The sequence below is a fragment of the Hippoglossus stenolepis genome, chromosome 6 (assembly GCF_022539355.2).
Source record: "Hippoglossus stenolepis isolate QCI-W04-F060 chromosome 6, HSTE1.2, whole genome shotgun sequence".
In the NCBI taxonomy this organism is placed as follows: Eukaryota; Metazoa; Chordata; class Actinopteri; order Pleuronectiformes; family Pleuronectidae; genus Hippoglossus; species Hippoglossus stenolepis.
The window spans coordinates 22,113,589-22,135,578 of NC_061488.1; the positions used below are offsets into that span (position 1 = coordinate 22,113,589).

General features: G+C 42.0%; 1 protein-coding gene across 2 annotated transcripts in view; it reads left to right on the forward strand.

Moving 5' to 3' along the window:
- LOC118110684 (plexin-A1) overlaps window positions 1-21,990 on the forward strand; it is a 263,371-nt gene that overhangs the window by 45,906 nt on the left and 195,475 nt on the right. For both annotated transcript variants that reach the window (XM_035158633.2, XM_035158634.2), the window contains exon 3: window positions 13,271-13,453. In XM_035158633.2, coding sequence (XP_035014524.2) covers window positions 13,271-13,453 — 183 coding nt within the window. The remainder of the gene's footprint in view (window positions 1-13,270; window positions 13,454-21,990) is intronic.

Sequence of the window (21,990 nt, forward strand, 5' to 3'; positions counted from 1 at the left end):
ACCATAAAAACGATGAAAATGGAGCCAAAGTCACTCAGGAGCCGACATGTGTCATGATTATGACATTTTCTTCTCGAGGAGCTGGGAACAGATGGTGTTATCTCAGGTTCGAGGTAGAGTTTTTCCCTTTTTAAGTTTTCACGACTCAGTGGGAGATTTAATGACTTGTAGAGATGAATTTTTGTGCATGCAGTGCTGAGGTGAACTGCTGTCAAATGCTGTCGAGACTTCAGCCCATTGGGAGAAACCCTTTTTGATGAGGTGCAGTTTTCTGCCTCTCGAGACATTTTGATGCATGGCGGTGCAAAATGCTCCATACATAGAGCACCTCCAGTCATTTTAATGACTCCAGCTGTAACACTTCCCCATATGTTTTTGTCTTGTGATATTTTCCGCCTCGGGCTGAATCACACGGGGCCCATCATGCTGTGAAACCCTCCTAATTTATAGTAAATTCTCAATGGGGAGATTTCTCGCATCCAACTACAGTATGAATGGTTTCTGTGAACTAAATTTATTGCATAGTGGTGCTCATTGTTAACTCTAGCACATGACAAAAAGGATTAATGGCTGCTATAGGCTCATGATGGTGTCAGCTTCTTGTGGATTTGTAGAATTATGGAGCTTGCGGCTGCTTAGCCTTAAAGCTGTGTGACCCTTTTCCCTGAAACTCGCCAGTGGTCTGAACGAGATTTCACATGTTGACACACTACAAAAATATCAACAGACATATTGAAGTTTAAAAGCGTCAGTGTTAGTGTCACAATAATGAACAGTTCTGTATCGGTAGGAAGTCGGTAATTAGTTGTGGTTAAGTTTTGCAACGACTCAATAACCTCCAACTTTGCTTTTCTCCTTGATCATATCATCTCTGATTTTCGGAGAACGATCTGCTCAGAGGGAACTAAACACTGTGAAAGTCCCATTTATATCTCTCATGACTGCTTAACTGGGTCAAATATCCAACAACTTCTCGACTTTATTCAAACCTGCAACTGGTCAACACAGATCTCCGCAGCACACTCAGACTGCTGACCCAGCAGCATCTAATGAAGAGTGTGATTATTTATTTATCTGGTTCATGCTGGGGGTTGTATCTTTTTTTGTAGGTTTATGACAGACATGAATGTATTCATGTGTGTTTCTGTTTATATGTGTTTGAGAATTCATATATTTCTATGTGTGTGTGTGTGTGTGTGTGTGTGTTTCTAAAGCAGTCTGTCTCAGCTGTGCTTGTGTTTTCCTGCTAGCAGTGCAGCGGGCGCTTTGAGATGAGATCAACCTTAAACATATCTCCTGGCTTCATATTTTTGTGTGAAGGGTGTGAAGATGTGTGCTGCATACACGCACGCACGCTCGCACACACACAGACACACACACAGACACACTCACACATTTATGTGATGACATATGAACATATGAAAGTTACTGCACTAACTGAGCCCCTTGTAAATTGAACATGTCCTGCATCTAAAATAAAACAAATACCACAATGACATGTTTAAAAAAAATAACATTGAACCATACTTATTAGATTTTTCCTGTTCCAAAGGACAAACAACAAAAACCAAAACCTTGTCACCTAAATGTTAAATTGTGCATAGCATGTCAAGCAATGTGTGTGCTGCCATGTGCACAAATGTGTCTACTTGGACCTGTGCTCCTTCACTGCCTTCCACTTTTCCCTGAACAGTATTTTACAGGCTCCCTTGTTTGGGTGAATCCCTGCAGTGGTCTGTAATAATTGGATTATGGCTGTCAGGAAGGGCTTTAGTTCAGATTACACAGATTGTAGTCCTGCAGTGCTCAGATGGACAGTGGGGCTTTAAGAGCATCATCTGGCTTGTGTTACATAGAAAGAGCATGTTGGCACACTCGCATATTATGTGATGTTTGCCTACATTTGGTAAATGTAGGCCAAAAGTAGCAGATGTGTCCCCCACGCAAAAGTTTAACAGAATCTATCATCTGCCTGTCTAGACATCTGTTTCGAGAGATTTATGGAGATTTAGATATCTATTAGGGATGTCCCCCATCAAGTTATTTTAGCCCTGATTCTGATCCAAGGAAACAAAACTGGAAACAGTTTGATCTGAGCATACAGCAGCTGAATAGAAACCTACGCCCCTACAAAACAACCTTTAATTCCACTAGATCTGGATTTTTATTTGGGTCCGCACAAAATTTTACAGCATCGATACCAAATCCCTTAATGTGTCGGGATTTTTTTCATCAAGATTCACACGAAAATAATTAAAATGTTGCAAAATGTCCTGTCCGGCATTGGTAAAGAACGAGAAAAAAAGAAATGCTTGATCTGCCCCTAATCCAGATCTGCACCAAAGTTGAATGGGTTCTTGCTTGACCAAAACAACATCTTTCTCCAGAGTTTTCTGGTAATCTGTCAGGTGGGGTTTTGAATAATCCTGCTGAGCGCACATGAAAACAAACTCCTTGGAGGAAGTGATAATATTATGCAATCATGTAATTATATAATGCGTATAATATAAGATTATCTGGCCCATTGAAATATCAGATTACTAAATGTAGTAGGGAGTAGTCCTCATGATTGAAATAGCGAAAGTCTGGGTTCAATACTTTTAAGTTTATCATTATCTAAGATGAACTGGGAGAGTGTTTGACTCCTGGAAGTGATGATATCCGTTGGAGAAAAGATGGTGTTGTTGGCCGACGTGCAGTTGTACAGGGGTTTTCATAAAGTGGAGTCTTCTTAGATCTCACTGGCTACATGTGAGGAACTGCTAATGTTGCAGAAGTTAAGGCCTTGAACACAGTAGAATCATTCTGACTCATCCAACAGCTCCAGTTGGTTACATTGACAATGAATCTGTAATCAACACATTATTTAGACGTGTGCTTCTCCCTCTGTGACATGTCAAATTGTCTGCTGTGAAAAGGGCCTGTTTGACAACTGACTGTATCTGAACCTGTGTAATGTGCCAGTCCAGGTGTCAGAGAGCTCAGAGTCACTCATGAGGCCAGATCATTTTTCACACTCACTCTAACATTGTGACAGCCTGGCGCAAGTGGACCAGACACTGTTGAGCACAGCAAAGCAAAGCCTGACATTCCAGTGGGAATATTTAGCTTGATACCAATCCATAACTATATATATGTAGACCAGGCCTGATGCTGATTAAGGGTTTCGGCGGGTCTTAAATAGTTTCAAATAAAAAAAATCTGAATTATAGGCCTTTAAAAAGACAAAAAAACAATGTGAGAATGTAATGTGATGTATTATTAAATGAAGTGGAGTAGAAACTACAGATATTTGCTGATATATGTAGTGGAGTAAAAGAAAAGAGTACATGAAAATACATCTACTTAAGTAAAGATAAATGAAAAAATAACAATAAGTAAATGTGCCTTATGAAATCCAACAACTGATGAAATGTGAATTATTATAATTTAACATGAATATAAAGTAACATTCCAGGATTTTTGATATGTGGAATTCTCCCTTTATATTGAAATAAAAGTCCATGTTTGATTAAATTGTAAATGCTTGGGACACAAACATTAAAAAACCACATCCACAGCCGGCCGATCGTTAAAATCTGCATCGCTGCTGTCACCAAACGTCTGCTGTGCCAGAGAAGCCAAACCTCAGAGCGGAGCGTTCCATGTGGCGTCAGCTCAGTTGCAGGCCGGGGCGATCTGGGGTAAAGAGAGTGAGCTACTGTCCCACTGTGGCACATTAACCTATATGTCCAGCTGACACCGGAGCACTGGAGCTCAGCCCTAACTTCCTCCAGTTCTCTCTGCCTCTCTCTCTCCACGGGATTCCTTTTACTTTGTGCATTTTGTTTTTCTCCACACCTTCATGAAATTATGACCCAGAAAATGTTCTCATGGGAGCAACGACAGCCAAAAAAAAAATACAGAAAACGAGACTGGCAGGGATTTTGAACGCCCTCCGCCTTGTTTTTGCACTTAAAGCAACAGGCTCACATTCATGATTCAGCCACCTTGTCTAACCTCTGCAATTAAACTCAATTATCCCAAAAGAGTGTTTCAAGGTGTTTCACAGTATATTGAGTGTGACTAATGGAGGCTCGCTGATGAAGCCTCCCGCATGTGTGGATTATTGTTTTGAACGATGGAGGAAGGAACAAAGGAGGCAATAAAGTGATTATTCTAGGACCTTAACGGATCATTTCTTATTTAATTTTATCTTTTACTCTTTCCTTTTTTTACTTAAAGAAAGAAAATAGAGAGGAAATGTTTGGGTTACAACTGACACAGACACACGTGGCTGTTACTTTTTTCACACACGTTCACACCTCAGGGTTGCAGGTCAGTCAGGCTTTTTCACCATTATGTTACAGCGCCATACATGTGTTTTCAATCAGAGAAGGGGAGTGACAAAATAAAGAAAGATGCAGGGGAAGAATGTTCGAAAACAGCGAAAGGAATCGAAGAATAAAAGTAAACCAGATCGGAGTTCGGGTAGGGAATGAGCAAAGTACCAGTGTGGAATAAATCTAGCTGCAAAGTAAATGTTGATCTCATGGCATCCCAGCTATTCCTCTGCCTCTGACCTGTGGGGCCCAAGTCTCTCCCGGTCTCTCTTTCGCCTGCAGCTCCTCGTTCCACCAGAGCACATCTCCTCGCTGCCAGCCTCTCCCTCCATCTCCAACTCAATACTCCTCATTTCACCCGAGCCAAAACAACAGATGCTGAAATGTAGAAGGGTCTTGCCCCCACTGGTGAACTCGCAGAAAAGTAAAAAACCATTTGGCAAAAATAAATAAAGAATCAGTCCAGTGATGCCTTGCTCTCTATGCAAGAAACAGAACCATACAAAACATCAAATTGTTGGCTGTTCTTCCAACACCGTCACATTTCCATAAGGAATGTAATGAAGTTAGTGTCAGTTTCCTCACTGGCTGTCATTCAAAATAAAGTGGGAACCTTTTGTATTACATCATCAGGACAGCGCCTAGTGATGAAGTTCGTTTTTTTTATTTTTATTTTTTTTAAACTTTACACAGAAGACCAATATTGCTGCACAAGGTCTGACTTTTCCTTTACATTCTTAGACGTAAGAGCGAAACGGATAAAGGGCAGAAACCAGCCAACACAAAATATACCAAAAACTCTATGATAGCATGCATATGCTAATTGTTGTATTGCTTTATCTAGCAACACATAGGGACCTGAGCAGGTTTTAGCTACTTTCCATTAAACAGCAGATCAACTACGTCTACAATCATGTTTCTTTGTGTGTGTATTGATAAATTAATTTATTATTATTCATCAATGACTGAGAAAAAGTACATATTTTTACTTCCAGTATTTTTATTTCGTGGAACTGTACCAAACCTTAAATGAAAACAAGCTTTTGGGTAAATTAGTCCTTCATTGTACTTTTCATTCGACATTCTCAGATATTTTAAATCTACTTTGTGTATATTTTAACACTGGCCAGCAGTCATGTTCCCCTCTGCATTACGACCACCAGCAATGATTGAACAGTCTATTAACATGCGTCCCTTTGTGTATGCTACTTGACCACAGGATCCAAACCATGGCGCCACCGCTGTGTCCGAAACTCCCCATGGTACTTGAAAGTGACGACAGCAAACAGAAATCATTCTTGTTTCAAGGCTGCATTCTAGCTCTTGTCATGACCACAGGTGGTGTTGTCATTTAACTCATGTTAAATTCCTCAATATTCAGCATCAATATCCACGCGACCTTAAATTATCCTGGGAAATATCAACACAAATGATACTTGTGACAAACTGTCTTTCTTTTCTTATGCTTATAAAGTTACAATAGTCATTATTACGTAATAAAAGTCAGACATGTGTGTGTTTTTGTGTGTGTGTGAAAGCATGTGCATGTGTGTGCGTGGGTGTGAGATGCAGATGCCTGCAGTTCTGTCTCCATTAGAGCAGAATGTACTGCCAGATGTCTGCACCAAGTCCACAGTGTGTGTGTGTGTGTCTGTGGATATGTTGGAGAGGCTGTACACTTTCCCCTTTCCCAGTACACACACACACTCTCTCTCTCACCCACATGCACACACTTCCACATTGATCAACAAAGTGTGTGTGTGTGTGTTTGGGTTTAAGCGGGTCAAGGCTTCGAGTGGCCCAGTCTATGGGACAGATGTCTAAGATCCCCACTGCAGCCCCTGTCCCTATAACACACACACACATACACACTGTCTTTCTCTCTCTTTCATGACAAACAAACACAGATACACACACATGCACACACACATACACTCATTAATGACCAATTAGAGAGCAGATATTGGCTCGCTGGGGGAATCTAAAGGCCAACCAGTGTTGTTCTCCGCTTGCAACGCCAAGTCATAACAACAACAACCTGTATATCAGCCAGGGTGTGTGTGTGTGTGTGTGTGTGTGTGTGTGTGTGTGTGTGTGTGTGTGTGTGTGTGCGTGTGCGCTGTTGACCTGTTGAAGTTTGGCAGTCCATTCCCATCTCCTCTCCTTTAAAAAAAACAGATGAACACACACTAACCCTCTCTTAATTAAATGCATTTTTCCACTCTGCAAGTTCTGTTGTTCATTGCATCAGCTGGCAAGGTCTCAGTGGTACAACTCACACTTCAACATTATCTTTCTCACATGGGAACGAGGCATGAGCTATGTTTAACATATACATGCGCGCGCACTCACACACACACACACCGTCCCACTCACACACTCAGAGAAACACTCGCACACATTCGCTCATTCACCCTGGGATTAGAGCGATGTGTTTATGCCAGTGCTGTATGATGAGATGCTTGAGACATCTGGCTCTCTGGAGACCATGTTGACAACATCTCTCTCTCCCCCCCTCTCCCTCTCTCTCCCTTCCCCTTTACCTCGGTCACTCTCTCTAGCTCGCCCATTCTCTCCTTTTCTCCCTATGTGGGATGCGATCTCTCAGTGTTTTCTTACATCTCTGCAAATGAGCGAGGATTTGAAAAACAATGTGCTGACAATTGAAGTTGATAAGACGGATGTAGCTGCTTTCATTCCCAATAAACTACACTGCAGTGAAGTGACAACAGAGAGAGAGAGAGACACACATGGAAAGAGAGATGCACACATACACATATTGTAATGAACTAACACAACAGGACCAATGTTTTATGCAATGTTTATTAAGGTTTTAGAATCTACATATGCACAAGTGTTTTGATTGTGGTAAAATGAACTCAAGTACAATAGATGAAATACGTACACAGTGGGATCCCAAGCTTTGAATCCAAAAAAGGGAAGGTGGTCTCAGGCTGTTGCACAAAGCTGTTTATGTTAAGGTTCATTTGAATGGATTCATGTTAAACACATATTGAATGTACATACTGAAACAGTCTGAAAGTAGTAATTGGTGCAAACTGAAGCTGTTATCAGACATAAACTGGGTCTGGACATTTTTCGGGGTTTTGTCTTTCACATATGAAGAAGCAGGGGATTGTTTGGGTCAGACGCATTCACAACAACAGTAAATTGTCGGGAGCATTCAGGGGCGAAGTGGCGCCTGAGTAGAGCATGAAGGAGAAAGGACATGATAAATATATTCCTTTGCGTTTTTTTTGTTTACAACAGCACATCGACTCTCGAACGTAGTCTTTAAAATGTGTCTTCTACGTGTTTGGCACCTCGTTCAATTCTGAGATAGTTGTGTTGTTCCAGTTTCGTTTTCCTCTTGTGTTAGAAACGTCATCCACATTATTCTCACAGGGGCTCACTTGCACATTTTCCGTGTACGCTGCTGGGGTTGTTCAGAGGGGGCTGGCACCAAAAGTTCTAAAAAGTGTTTGTAACACTTGGTCTTGGACATTTGCATCCTCATCGACAGCCCCTTTCTGAAAAATGTCTGGACTTCCGTGCAAATCTGAGTGCAGCTATAGAGAAAAGAAGGCACAACAAAGACAGACGTTTACTGTGATTGTAGTTTTACAAGGGATGCAGGTAACACGTTTTCTCCAGTGCCACATCTGTTGTAACCACATTCTGCTCGGTGCGGCTCTCATGTGCACACGCTTAATGGAGAATTCATGAATCCAAACTCGCTCTCTCTCCTTCTCTCTATCTCTCTCCCTCTCTCTTCCTGGGTTGAGGCTCATTAGTGGCGACAAGAGCACTGTTGACCCTTAGCCTTCCCCCATGTCCCTCCCCTCTATCTCCCTCTTTCTTCCATGGCTTTCTCTCCCCGTCTCCTCTCCTTTCCCTTGATCTCACTTGCCCCACTCTTTCCCTCATCACCCAGTCATCATTCACCCAGCCAGAGTTTGGCAGTAGTCTATGTGTGTGTGTGTGTGTGTCTGTGTGTGTACGTGTGTGTGTGTGATGCCAGGGGCCAGCCTGCGTCTGTGTGCAGCAGAGTTCTTCAGCAAGGACAACACAGGGGACTCTGTCCTTGTCCAACCCCCTGGAAATAGAACAAATGTGTGTGTGTGTGTGTGTGTGTGTCTCTGTGTGTGTGTGGGTGTGTGCGATGCTATGTACAGTGTACTGGGCATGAGCGATATGCATTAATAATAATAACACGGTCAGAGGTGCAGCAGGCCAACAGGGACAAACTATATGGAGCTTATAAAAGACCTAATAAAAGACTACAGCAGGTCACCTTATGTTAGAGACCCAGTAAAGGACTCTGACACAGATTTACAGCAAAGCCTGTATAATCATAGGTGAAGATTCTCAAGTCATAAAAATGTAATGGGATCCAATCCACATCCAATCCAAAAATAGAAATCATGTTTTTCAGGTATGAATGCACCTAATGTTTAGATTGTTTTGATTTAGATCAAAGTCCTCATAAGACACACTTTACAAGGGTTTTCTTCTCCTTCATCTGAGAAAGATAAGTTTGTCATGCTTAACGTAAAGTATCAAACAAACTGTTATTTTGTTATTAACATACTGGCACCATCTCAGGCATGACCAACCCTAGCTTTCAGTGAGCTGAGGTATTACAGTAATGTGTTGGACAAGACGTCTTCATTTCAATTCTGTCTTGAGTAACTTAACTGGTAAATGGACTGTGTTTATATAACTGTGCTTTACCAGACCACTCAACACGTATGTACAGTACAAGTCGCATTCACCCATTCACGCAATCGGTCATACACTGTCGTCACAGCCATCAGTATCTCACCCAAAGGGCACTTCAGACTGCACAGTGGAGTTGCTAGGGATCAAACCACCAACCTTCTGGTTAGTGGACAACCCCCTCTACCTCCCGATCCACAGTCACTTAACTTTATGTCTAATGATAATGATAATTTCATCAAAGTGTGCTCAAGTCCAGTGGATGTCTTGATTTAGTCAGAAATGGCCTTGGCTGCACATCCTAATGTCAAACCTCTCTTGGACATACAGTACACACGAGGTCCAACAGTGCACCTGGATGGACCAATGTGAAGTGCGTGTTCAAAGTCATTCTAACTGCATCTGAATGAGATGCTCTTCATGCACTTTAACTTACGCTTACACTCTATTGGTCAGATCAAAAATCTGGAATCCGTCTTGGTTTTCTTTGGCTACTTTTTGCACTACTCCAGTTCAGAGAGTGGTGGTCATGCACTTGTTAGTGTTTAACTGTCCAAAAACACTCAAACAACCAGTATAGCTGCACCAGGATGTCCCTGCTCTCTCCCTCACACACATCAGTCACTGGTTGGGCTGATCAGGGATCAGATAAATGCCACAGCAGCTCAGAGTAACACGGGCATGGTTGTTTGTCCCAAAATCGCTGGGGTCATTTTCTCAGGAGCAACAGGGACACCAGCCAATGACACTGTAACGTTGGCTGCCACTGTCACAGGGGACCGACCCTGCGAGTGGTTATATCCACTGACGGTGTCCTGGATTTGCAGAGTGACAGCTCAGGGCAGGAGACAAGCGTACACATGTGTCAGGAAGAGACAGGGGCTTTTACACCTGCTTGACATGTGGGTGCATTTGGTACATCCATGGGGTTTCGGTCTGTCTCAAACACTTTGTGCATTTACACTTGCAACCAGATCACAGTGTATGAGGCACAGTGTTGTGTCATTGGGGTCACCGTGTGGACCTGCATTAAACATGATTGAATAATTATTACATTGGTTAATATTTTATATATGTATATAATGTCATACATGATCATGACTACCTGTTTTTAGTCATAGACATTAATGTGAGCACACGGTGGTCAGATGTATTTTTGAAGGCTTTTCATTCATGTCTGTATCATTGATTATAATTTTTCCAGCGTCTCCTCAATGAGTCGCAGCGGAGGAGTGACAGAGCAGACTGTAGGAATTACATGTCTACAAGGCACAAAACAGCCAGCAGATGCCAAGTCTGTGTGAAGCCACATTTGTCTGCAGTGAAAACACGTCGACTGAACGCTCCACTGTGCCTCAATCTGAGCTGTTGACTCTATGGTAATGATGCAAGTCAGGCTAAACATAACAAACCATTAGCATCCCCAGCATGCCGGCGACGGCGATGGGAAGATGGCGATCTCACGTCAGCGCGAGCATGACAAACACTGGGAATGCAGATGAGTTTACAAGAGTGAAGCGCCTGCTGTAAATAAATCCAGGCCCAACGATGGTACAGCGAGTTACTATTATAAACATTTTTCTACCCGGGTTGTGTTTCTTCAGACTTTTGCTTTGGACAGCAGCCGTTTTTTTTGATGCAGCAGAACAATAGTGGTATAGATATTCGATAGCAATGCTTTGACCCCTAGTCATGTACCTCAACCATCATGTGACCTGTGATCATCATCCCGATAAAGGGAGGAACGAAAGAAGGAAAGAAAGACGGTCTCAGACAGCTGCAGGCATGTGAAAGCAGGGTAAACAGACTAACCCTCTGGGAAGGACATGAGTTCCCACCAAAAATGAAAACGATGAGGGAAAAGTATTAATACAGAGCATGCAGGGGAAAGAGGGAAAACAAGGTTGGGAAAGGTGGTAGAAAAAGAAAGAGGGGGAAGTGAGTGAAAGAAATGGATAGAGATCTGGTTCTGGTCTTTATCAGAGGAAACGAAGGGCGACTGTGGCAGGGATACAAGGCCAGGGTTCACATTGTCACTGAGGCATGGCCATCTCTTTCTATACTCTATTCCCTCTTCCTCCCCCCTCTCTCTCTCTCGCTCTTTATTCCTGCATTCCTACCCCCCTTTCTCTCCTCTTCCTCATATCTGTCTCCATCTTCTCTGCATCACTCAAATCACTTGCAAAACATTTCCAAAATTTAGAACATGTTTATGTAAATCATGCAAAAGCCAAAGCTGTGTGTGTGTGTGTGTGTGTGTGTGTGTGTGTGTGTGTGTGTGTGTGTGTGTGTGTGTGTGTGTGTGTGTGTGTGTGTGTGTGTGTGTGTGTGTGTGTGTGTGTGTGTGTCACCCCCTCCCTCACTCCCTTTGACTCACTTTGTGTCTTTGTTCATTCAAGTTAAACTTGCTGTTTTTTCTAGCTGCCTTTGAAAGTCTGGTAGAAGGCAGACAATGTCCGCCACAGGCATTTTGGCAAAATTTATTTAAGCCTGCATAACACACACACACACACACACTCACACACAAACACACACGATCAAGCCCCGCACAATAACACAAATGAACATGCCAGCTTTCTCTTGTTCATTACAAGACAAAGTATCTCCATAAAGACTAATCAATCACACCACCCCTACAAAACTGCAAAGCTGTCAAGGGAATGTGTGTGTTTGCGTGTGTGTGTGTGTGTGTGTGTGTGTGTGTGTGCGTGTGTGTGTGTGTGTGCGCACAATTACCTTCCCTGCGAATGTGTAGCCTTAAGTTTATGTGTTGCTGTTTACATGATTTAAATTTAGTCTATAAGTGAATTCCCTCTGAAGGTTTGTGTGATTATTCCTGAGCATCTTTTCTTTTTCTCTCGCATGGTTTTCACTGCAGGTGTCAATTTGCACATTAATAAAATGTTAGAAGTGCAAAAACAAATTTTTTGTGGACATGATGGTTGTATTGCTACGACAAAGTGCAACAAATTGCGATGGGACAAAGAGGAATCCTGGTGTGAAACATGTGGTTTAAACATCTGTCAAGCTTTTTCTCAGATGACTAGTCTTAAAATAGATCATCAGATCTGTGTTGTTCAAATTAATACATGAAACAAAAAACCATCTTTCCACCATATTTTCTACCTTCAATGGACCACCAGCTGTTTTGTCTCAGTGAACCACCTGCCTCCTAAAATCATATTAGTGGGTAATGTGTGTGAAATCAGATTATATTTCACTGATTTCTTTCATTTAGGCTACATTTTGATTGACACCTGACTATTGCGAATATGCTATTTGTATCTCAATGTGTGTTCTTCTTAAATCTCCTGTCAGAGGTGGAACTGAAGTTGTGTCTTTTTTCTTGTGTGCTTTTCATCAGGAGTCCATGTGTGTGTATGTGTGTGTGTGTGTGCATTTGTGTGTGTCACGTAGTACCGGTAATACAGATGCTGTCGATTATCTCTCATACACATGTCAGAGTCAGGGGAACCTCCTGATGCGTACACACCTATCACAGGCTTTTAATGGCATGCCTATTACACCCCCCCCCGCATACATACACACACACACACGGTATGTTCATAAATCAGACGTGACATATCAGCATATCTGGGTGCCTGTACGAGACACTTTGATTATGGTATGCTAATCTGACCTATAATTTACTTCCTGTCATTTCTCTGTCATCTGCACCACTGTCCTGCTCGTACGCTCCCCCTCCCCCTCCATGTTTATTCCAGTTCCCTTTGATTTACTCCCCATATTGGCTTGTCTCTTATTAGAAACAACACTGCCAACGCTGTATACAAAGAAATCAATATTTAAAACATTAACAAACAGCTGTTCATTCATCCATTCGAACCATGCTGAGATGCTAAATTGCTCGGGTTGACATCATGTCCTATGAAATAATCAAAGGAGGAGTGTACGGAGGGGAAAACCTCCCATCACAGAAGACTTCAGCGCGTACCGGTGAGATTAGATCGCTTTTCAAAAAAGTCCTATAGGAGGGAGTTGAAGAAACTGAAGTTAATTTTCCTAACGACGCCCATTAATTTCACACCATTTCTCACTGAATCTGCAGCGGCTTGGCTTCGCTCCAGCACCATAAAACGTCTCCTAAGTGCTGAGGAGATGGAAAGCCTCCCCCTTATTTAAGAATTAATGTTATTTTAAAGAAAGAGATTTAAAAGGTGTTAATGGCGTTCTCTCCTTCTCTCCTCACCCCTCTCTGAACACCCCAGCCTCTGCAGATAGACGATAACTTCTGCGGCCAGGACTTCAACCAGCCTCTAGGGGGCACCACAGCCATCGAGGGCATCCCGCTTTACGTGGACAAGGACGACGGCATGACCTCCGTGGCGGCCTATGACTACCGAGGACACACTGTGGCGTTCACAGGCACTCGCAGCGGACACATGAAGAAGGTAGGTCTCCTGAAGTTTGTGTTTGTGTCTACACGCAGTTTGAAATCGCTATGGTGGTTTTGATGTGAAAACCTTGGAACTCTACTTCTGATCTCATGGCTGTGTGGCTGGGAAAACTCTTAAAACATTTAATCAAGTTTGGGTCAAAACCTTACTTTTTTAATAAAAATATCACAGCTAGAGGAAGAATGCTGTTTTGCAGACACAATTTAATAGGATTTCCATCTGATGTGACTCCAGTGTGCTATTTTTCATTGTGTCTTCTCTGGATTTTGTCACCGGATGCTGCTTATACAGTTTGAATGGTGAGAGATATAAATCACAGTGAGTCAGTGAGAGAGATAGAGAATGTGTTTGTGTGTTTACTTGTACTCTACATTGTGAGGACCATTTTGAGCATAGTCCTTGCAGAGTGAGGACATTTTGGCCAATCCTCACTTTTTCAAAGGCTTGTTTGAGGGTTAAGACTTGGTTTGGGGGTTAGGGTTAGGGTTAGAGTTAGGGTTATGGTTATGGTTAGGCATTTAGTTGTTGTGGTTAAGGTTAGGGTAAGAGGCTGACAAATGCATTATGCCAATGAGTGACCTCACTAAGATAGAAGTACAAAAATGTGTGTGTGTGTGTGTGTGTGTCCGTGTGTGTGTCCGTGTGTGTGTCCGTGTGTCTGTGTTGTGCATTGTAGAAAACCATTTTCACTTTGGAACAACGTTGTGTCATATTGTGATGTGTTTTCAAAAGTCTTTGGTTTTGGTGTTGTTGACAAATACTTTTGTCATCAAAAATCTCATTGCATCAGCTGTAAATGTGTGTGTGTGTGTGTGTGTGTGTGTGTGTGTGTGTGTGTGTGTATGAGTGATTCTTTGGGTGATGTGTGGCGTGGAGCTCATGCTGCTTGACAATCTGGAGCTGTGTGCGTTTTACCTTGCTGAGTGTTGTGTGGTGGTCCACTCCCAGGGTCTGCCAAGAGCCAGGGAGGGTTTCTGTGTTGCCTGTAGGTGGGCGTGAAGATGATTTCTTATTGGTCCTCTGAGTACCGTAGCCGATAAGAATCCCAATAATGTGCATGAGTGTGTGTGTGTGTGGTCTGTGCTTAGTGTTGCAACGGGAGCCTCAAAATCTAGCAGTAAGTAGTAATAGCAGTAATTTCCCGTCATGTTCAGCATAGAGCGTGGCAGCATGGCGTCCCTTTGTGTGTGTGCCTGTGGGTTTACAGTAGGTGTATGTGTGTGCACCTCAAGTACCCCTGTTGAGTAGACCGCATGGTGCGTGTGCCAATCAGCTACTCCTTCATCTGAGTTCCCACTGAGCCGCTGCGAGCGTGTTTCTTCTTCTATTTTTTTCCACTTCTTTCCTCAGCAGGACACGTCGGAGTGTGTCCGTGTTCCAGATACTCCAATAAACAATCACCTGAGGATAAGAATCATAATTGAATTAATACATACATAATTTAAAATAATGAAATAACAAAAGTTAGATGCATATTTTAATGTCATTGGCATTTAACTTTGAAAAGTTTCCAGAATGTTCTTTGAAGTCCACTATTATTTTGTAGGTGCTTGTGTCCTTTATTTCAAATTATCTCAACGTGTTTACATTCTACTTTCTGTCACGCTCTATTAAACTAAACTAAAAGGCATCTACATTATTCAGTGTAGTTTGAATATGACCACTCAGGATTTAGCTCTGTGTGTCTCTGTAGTCAGGGAAATGTGCTTTCTTAGAAGCTATGATGATATGCACAACACACACACCCGCGCAGAGACACACACGCCTCCTTATAGCTTCCTGTCTCTGGCGTTTTGCTATGTCGACTGAAACCTAGTCCACTAGTCCTTGCGCCTGACCCCTGGACTGTCTGTATGTGTGTGTGTGTGCAGACGGATGATTTGTGGGTGTGTTGAGCGTGTGGGGTCAGCAGATCCCGGATGATATCCCACTGATCGGAATCCCATTTCCCCTCAGCCGGCGAGTCTTCCTGTGCTCGGGGATGAGGGAAGGTGAACACGGAGGTGGAGGCTGCCGGTGTCCTCGCACAGATCAATGCAGATGCTGCAGCAACATGCAGTCGTCTGTGCGTGAGCAGGGAAATGGCGACACAGGGCAACAATTACTATAAATCAGCAGTGACTCACACTGTAGTTACTTTATGAGGCTTTTACATTTGTCTGTGCCTGGTAAGTCTTTCCTCTGAACCGAGAGTTGATTAGTTTGGTTGTAAATTAAATTTTTTCTCTCCAAATGAATTAGAGAACAAGTGTTAAACGGCTGAACTAGATTAGTACAGAGTAAAACTCAGGACGGAGGAGGACGGGGGGGTAGAGTTAGGACGAGGAAAAAGAGAGAAAGACGCTGAGGCCGATGGAGAGAGATGGTTCCGGGCTGTGTGGTTTTATTGCTATTCATTGGGAGTTAAACTGTGCTCCTTGGCCTAATGAAATGTAAAGCTGCAGTGTATCGACGTCTACACAGGCGCCCGCTCACACTCATTAGAATTCATACAATGTGAACGTTGCTAAATGCGTGTTCGCCTGCGTGGACATGTCTCGGCTGCTAGACTCCCCGTATCGATTGATCTATGAATATATAATCACTAGTGTAAATCTTAAACCTATCGACAGTCCATTGAGCAAGTGTTGGCATCTATGTGCTTTGTGAGAGAGATGGAGCTGTGACGTGCACCAGCGTTAATCCATGCTGCTTGACGTCAACACAATCAGGATGCACACAGCATATGTGCAAAATCCCTCGGACATTTCCATCACTGTTGAGTTTCTGAGTAACGTGTTTTATTAGCTCTCCTTGTAAACTGCAGTTCTCAATTTAAAACAGTTAAACTTATCATTCTGTTTGTAAAGTCTTTTCACGTTTTTTCTGATTAACAACCCTGTGTCAAAACAGTGGACATTTTCTTATTTAATGGCACAGTTTGGCCTTTGTTAATATACAGTTGTTATCAGAGAGAAGACAATAACAAAATACTGGCACTGCATACGCGGTGGTCTGTGTATCAGATGCAACAATAGAGGAACAATTAATCACTGAATTGATGAGTCCCATTTTATAATGAACTATTTTATATTAATGATAATAGATTAATCATTTCAGTTAGTTCTGCAATAGGAATGTGCCGCTTTGATAAATTAAGAAATTATTCAGCAGATTAGTAGATTATAAAAATAATAGTTAATTGCAACTGAAACCTTAATGTGGAACATTGCCCAAGCAGCAAAGTTCCGCCGATACACTCGACCAATCATGGGTCAGTCTCAGGTGTCAATCATGACATTTTACCTTATTTTTTACAAATAACTAATATAAATCAAAATGAATGCAAAAATGCATAAAAAACACTTGTACATACATCAGTGTGATAAGAACTGTCTAAAATGACAGAAACTATTGATGAGAACAATTTGTTTAAACTGTACCATGACTTTTCTACTAATATGGAGGAGGAGGTATATTTAAACTATTGATTAATATGATTTGACCAATGCTGCAGCCACCAGGGGGCAATTGAGACGGTTTGGCGAGAGTACAAGTTAAAAGGAAAAATTCTATTGACAGTGCTTAACGTGTAGACGAGGAGTGGTTGGGGTACTTATTTGCACCGTGCGCTGCCTTGTGCTCCGTTTACCACACACATTCATAAAAAAAAAAAACCCTCCTCAGATCTCGGTAAAAACCTGGAAATCCTTTAATTCCCCTCATGTCGTCGCCTCTTTTGTCTACCTGGGAGAACAAGGCGCTCCTGCCACATCAGGGGAGAAGAAAAGAAACTCCTCGACAGCCTGTGGTATTTCCAGGTTTCAGAAACAAAGACAGACGGAGAGAGAAAGAGAGAGAGAGAGAGAGAGAGATTTACTCCGAGCTGTGTGAAGGTGTGTGTGTGTGTGTGTGTTTGTGTGTGTGTGTGTGTGGTTGGGAAAGGGGGGGTGGTTTCATGTCATTTCATCATTTCCCTGCTAGCAGCAAATCCAATTACTTTACCCATCGTTTCAATCTTGGAAGATAGCCTGAGTGACAGGATTGGAGTACAGCACTACCGAGGTAACCGTGCCAACAGGTTGATTGACACGACGCTGGCACTTCACTGCCTCGAGACAAGGAGACGAGTGAGACTGGGGAGACTCGGGGCTTCTCAGAGCTGCGGAGGTGAAACAGGAGTTCACCTGCTCCTGCCATCTCATTCGCCCCCTCCCACTCCCACTCCGATTATCCAACGCAAGATGTTCCACTTGTTGTTTGTCACAGACGTGACACACAGTACATTTCCTCATCCACCTACCCTACCCCTAACCTTCACTGCTGTGTGTATTGTATGATAATCTCCCACCGTATTCTAACACTATATAAAAGTTACCTCACTGCCTGTCTAACATAAAGTATGTTGTGTGCGGCATAGAAATATTGCACTTTTGTAATCGTACTTCACTACATTGAGTTTAGAGGAGCTCCACCAAAGGTAGAGTTCACATCTAAATTTCATTTGAATATCTGGTGGAAGCCCAGAGACGTCAAATTATCCAGTTACTCACAATCATTACTTGAAAGTCCAAGAATGTATTGGTCTAGCTAACTGTATGTAAACTTGCTCTATATCAACTAGTCAAGCAGTAAAATGTTACACGGTTCAGTGTTACAACAGTGGTGGTGCATAATACAGTTGTCAGTGGTAGTATATAACATAATATATGATGTCAGTTGAAGTGTATATAATATAGTACATAATGTCAGTGGTAGTGTATATTATATAGTATGTCATGTAAGTGGTAGTTTAAACTATAGTACATAATGTCAGTGGTAGTATATAAAATGGTATATGTCAGTGTTAGTATATAAAATGGTATACAATGTCAGTGATAGTGTATATACATAATGTCACTGGTAGTATATCAAGTGGTATATAATGGCAGTGGTATTGTTTATAATATAGTAGCTACATAATTCCAGTTGTATTGTATGTTATATAGTACGTTAGGTCGCTCGTAGTATAAATCACTGCATAGTTTCACTGTTAGTGTATAGATATAGTATATAATGTCAGTGGTAGTAGTCCTATATAATATGATGTTAGTTGTAGTGTATTTATAAAGTTATAAAGAATATTTTACATTGTTTATTTAAACGTTTACTTGACTCAATGAGCCGAGTTCTTCTTCCATCATTGAGTGATTTTCTTCCTTTCTATATCTGTCTTTACTATTTCAACAGAATAACTGGTAGACGCCTGAAGAGACAGAACCATCCAGTATTTGACACAGACAGCAATAATTAGAGAAAAGTCAGTTAGACTGACAAGATTTTTTTAATGCCTGTGAATCAATTTGAGACTGCTCATATGAAGCTTATGATCCATTGGAGGGGTTGTGCCCTCGGGTTGGGAACCACTTGTCGAAGCAGTGTATCAACCTCCTCAATTCCCTGGATCCAGCCAATGAGAGCGCCTCAGATCTCCTCCTGGAGTTTCAGGTGGCCGTGCGTGTATTGGCTCTGCAAGCTTAGCAGTATTACTTGCTGTCAGAATGATTAAGACTAATCAGGAAACATGGGATGGGAGGTAATTTAGCATGTGAATGCTAATTAGCAGTAGCATTTAGACTGGCAGATGATGATTGAAGCAGCGCATCGGCTGCTCAGCCTGGTTAAATGGCAAAAACACCAAGCTGGAGATGATTGATAATGTTGGGTCGGGCCGCTGTCTGTTTTGTGTGTGAGCGACTGAAGTGTCTCTTCTCTCCGATACAAACTCATAATGAGCAGATGAGCACAACACCTGCACACACTAATTCCATCTTTATCTCATTAACTAGAAGTTAGCGGAATAATGTCTTATCGGTTTCCTCAGAATACACAACAGGCTTTTCTGAGGCCTTGTGCGAGATTGGTGTCATTTATTCCTGCATGGAGCTTCCTACCAGAGTGACTCCCGCAGGCTCTGAGCACACACACACACACACACACACACACACACACACACACACACACACACACACACACACACACACACATCACACATGCATTGCACATGCTCAAAGGTGTGTTCTGAAAGTTTACACCGTGTCGTGTGTGCGAACTTGCCACAATGCTATACAGCATCTATGTAATAATACACATCCATATGTCTGTGGAGCAGTGTTTTTTGCAGGTGTGTGTGAGCCTAAATAAATGAATGTGTGAGAGAAGCTTTTGTGAGAGGCTGTTGAGGGAAGTCTACTGTGTAAATCATGCAGAGATAATATTTCTGCTGTGAGCGGTGCTAGTGTTTGACTGAATTATCCTCCGGTTCTCTCTTCTAGTACCTCACTGCACTCGCTGTTCCCTGGTCTTATAGTTTTTGTGTGTATCCCAACACTCCCTCACACTCACTTATATGTCACCTTCAGCTCTCTCTCCACCAGCTGAGGTGCTGCAAATCTGGCTCCCCCGAGAACTTCCCGCCCTGTGTGTGTGTGTGTGTGTGTGTGTGTGTGTGTTGAACTGTCCTTCTCCCCTCTCCCTAATTCTCCATATCTCCTCTCTCTCTCTCTCCATTAGTACATTAGTGTACGTCAGCCAGCTAAAAAAGTGCTGTCGCCGTCAAACCCCTTGTGTGTGAGAGAGAGAGAGAGAGAGAGAGTGAGGTACATAGAGGGGCAAACAGAGAGAGAGAGAGACTAATGAACAGATATAAATTAAGACTTAAGGTGTTGTATATCAACATTTAAAGCAACTTTATATGTATGTATTTGTTTTTTGTATTCAACCAGAGAAAACTCTCATTTACATTAAAATGTTTTTTAGAAGAGAGACCCGACCGAGTAGGCAGCAAAACACTGTTACAATAAAAACAATACTAACAAATACAGCTGTTATACATCACATTACAATTCCTCAATATTTACCATCACTGACAATGTCATGTCCTTGGATTACTTCAGGAAGAGGGGGCAGCTTATTTTAAATCTTTTCCGTAGGACCAACATTTTTTAAATCATGTGAGAGCTTAGGCCATGTTGATTTTGGTTGTACACATGTATGTACACAGGTCAGAAGGAACCAACCCAAGGAGAGTTTTATATATAAAAGCCAGCCAATGTCAAAGTCTGCAGACATCATTAGCAGCATCATACAATGTACTGTGATGGACAAGATTTCCCCAACCAGTAATACAATACAATTCTCACTGGTGCATTCATAAAAATCAGATCACAATAATTCAGTGAAGGTGAAAACAAGTTTTAAATAAAGGTTTTATAGATGTGTTTTTCTGGATGGTTGTTTAAGAAGAGATCAAGTTAATACATAGACCCTCATGTATAATATTCATGCAGATTCAAGCCACCAGAGTAATGTATCACAATCAATTTCTCTGAAGAAGAAGATGTATTGGCCTAATAAATAAAAAATAAAATAAATAAATATAAAAGTCTCATAACTTTTTAAAAAAAACTTATTTTACACAACACTACTGCACCTAACACAGTGGCTGATGCTCAGAGAGTGAGTCATATACCAGTCACCGTGTCCTTGAGCAAGATACTAACCCCAGCGGTAGCTCACTGTCATCCCTGTGTCACTGAGGGAATGAGAGGCAAATTGTAAATCACTTAAAGTTTAAAGGCGCATTATGAATGCAGCCATTAGCCTACGGTATAGTGAGCCTACATTAATGCAGGACATGTCAGTCTTATACCGTTTGTTTTGTCTTCAGCATTAAAGACACATTTTCAAGTTTTATTTTTGGATTTTAATCAGCCGCCGCACTTGAAAAATTACTGTAATCTTTTTAGCTCCTCTTCATCGCCCACCGCCACACAAGGATAAACCATCGCTGGCTGCTGTGAGCTCTCACAACACTGTACATTGGATGAGAGTTTTAATGGAGCTCAGATGTTTTTGACAGCTTTCCCATCTATTGCAGAAAAAGGACAGATAGTGGACAGGACTTTATATCGTATCTGATATGGTCCATTAAAAGTGCTTGAATGTTCCCCATCACTGATACAGCAGGTAGGTTTTTAAGAGGCCAAAATAGATCCAGAATATGTAAAGCATGATGTTATACATAATATATATAATATCATCATTATTCTAACATCTCCATCTGAAGCACATGTGATTGGTTTTCTTTTGAAGAAATCGCAGCACTTCTTCCTTTCTTTTTTTACTGTCAGAGTTATACCATGCAGAAAATGAATGCATTAGAGTGAACATGATTCAGTGAGGCTGTACGTCAGACTGACTTCCACACGTTAAAATGTCTCCTCTGTGCTCATTTGCATTTGAAGTCCCCAGCTGTTGCGTATTAAAGGATGAGACAAACGGACAGTAGGACTGAAAAAGCCTTGAAGCCTTCTTTTCAAAGTCAGCACAGTGTCAGGTGAGGATGGACCGATGCAGAAATAGTCCTTCTTTAGTGCCTGTGAATGTACAACAGCGGGCTCATGCCACCTCCGGGACAGAGGCTGACATGATACTGTGCCGCATCACTTTTTCACCGCTGCTAATGTGCCTTTGTGGTTGTGGGTTCAATTCCCGGGTGGGCTATAACTTCA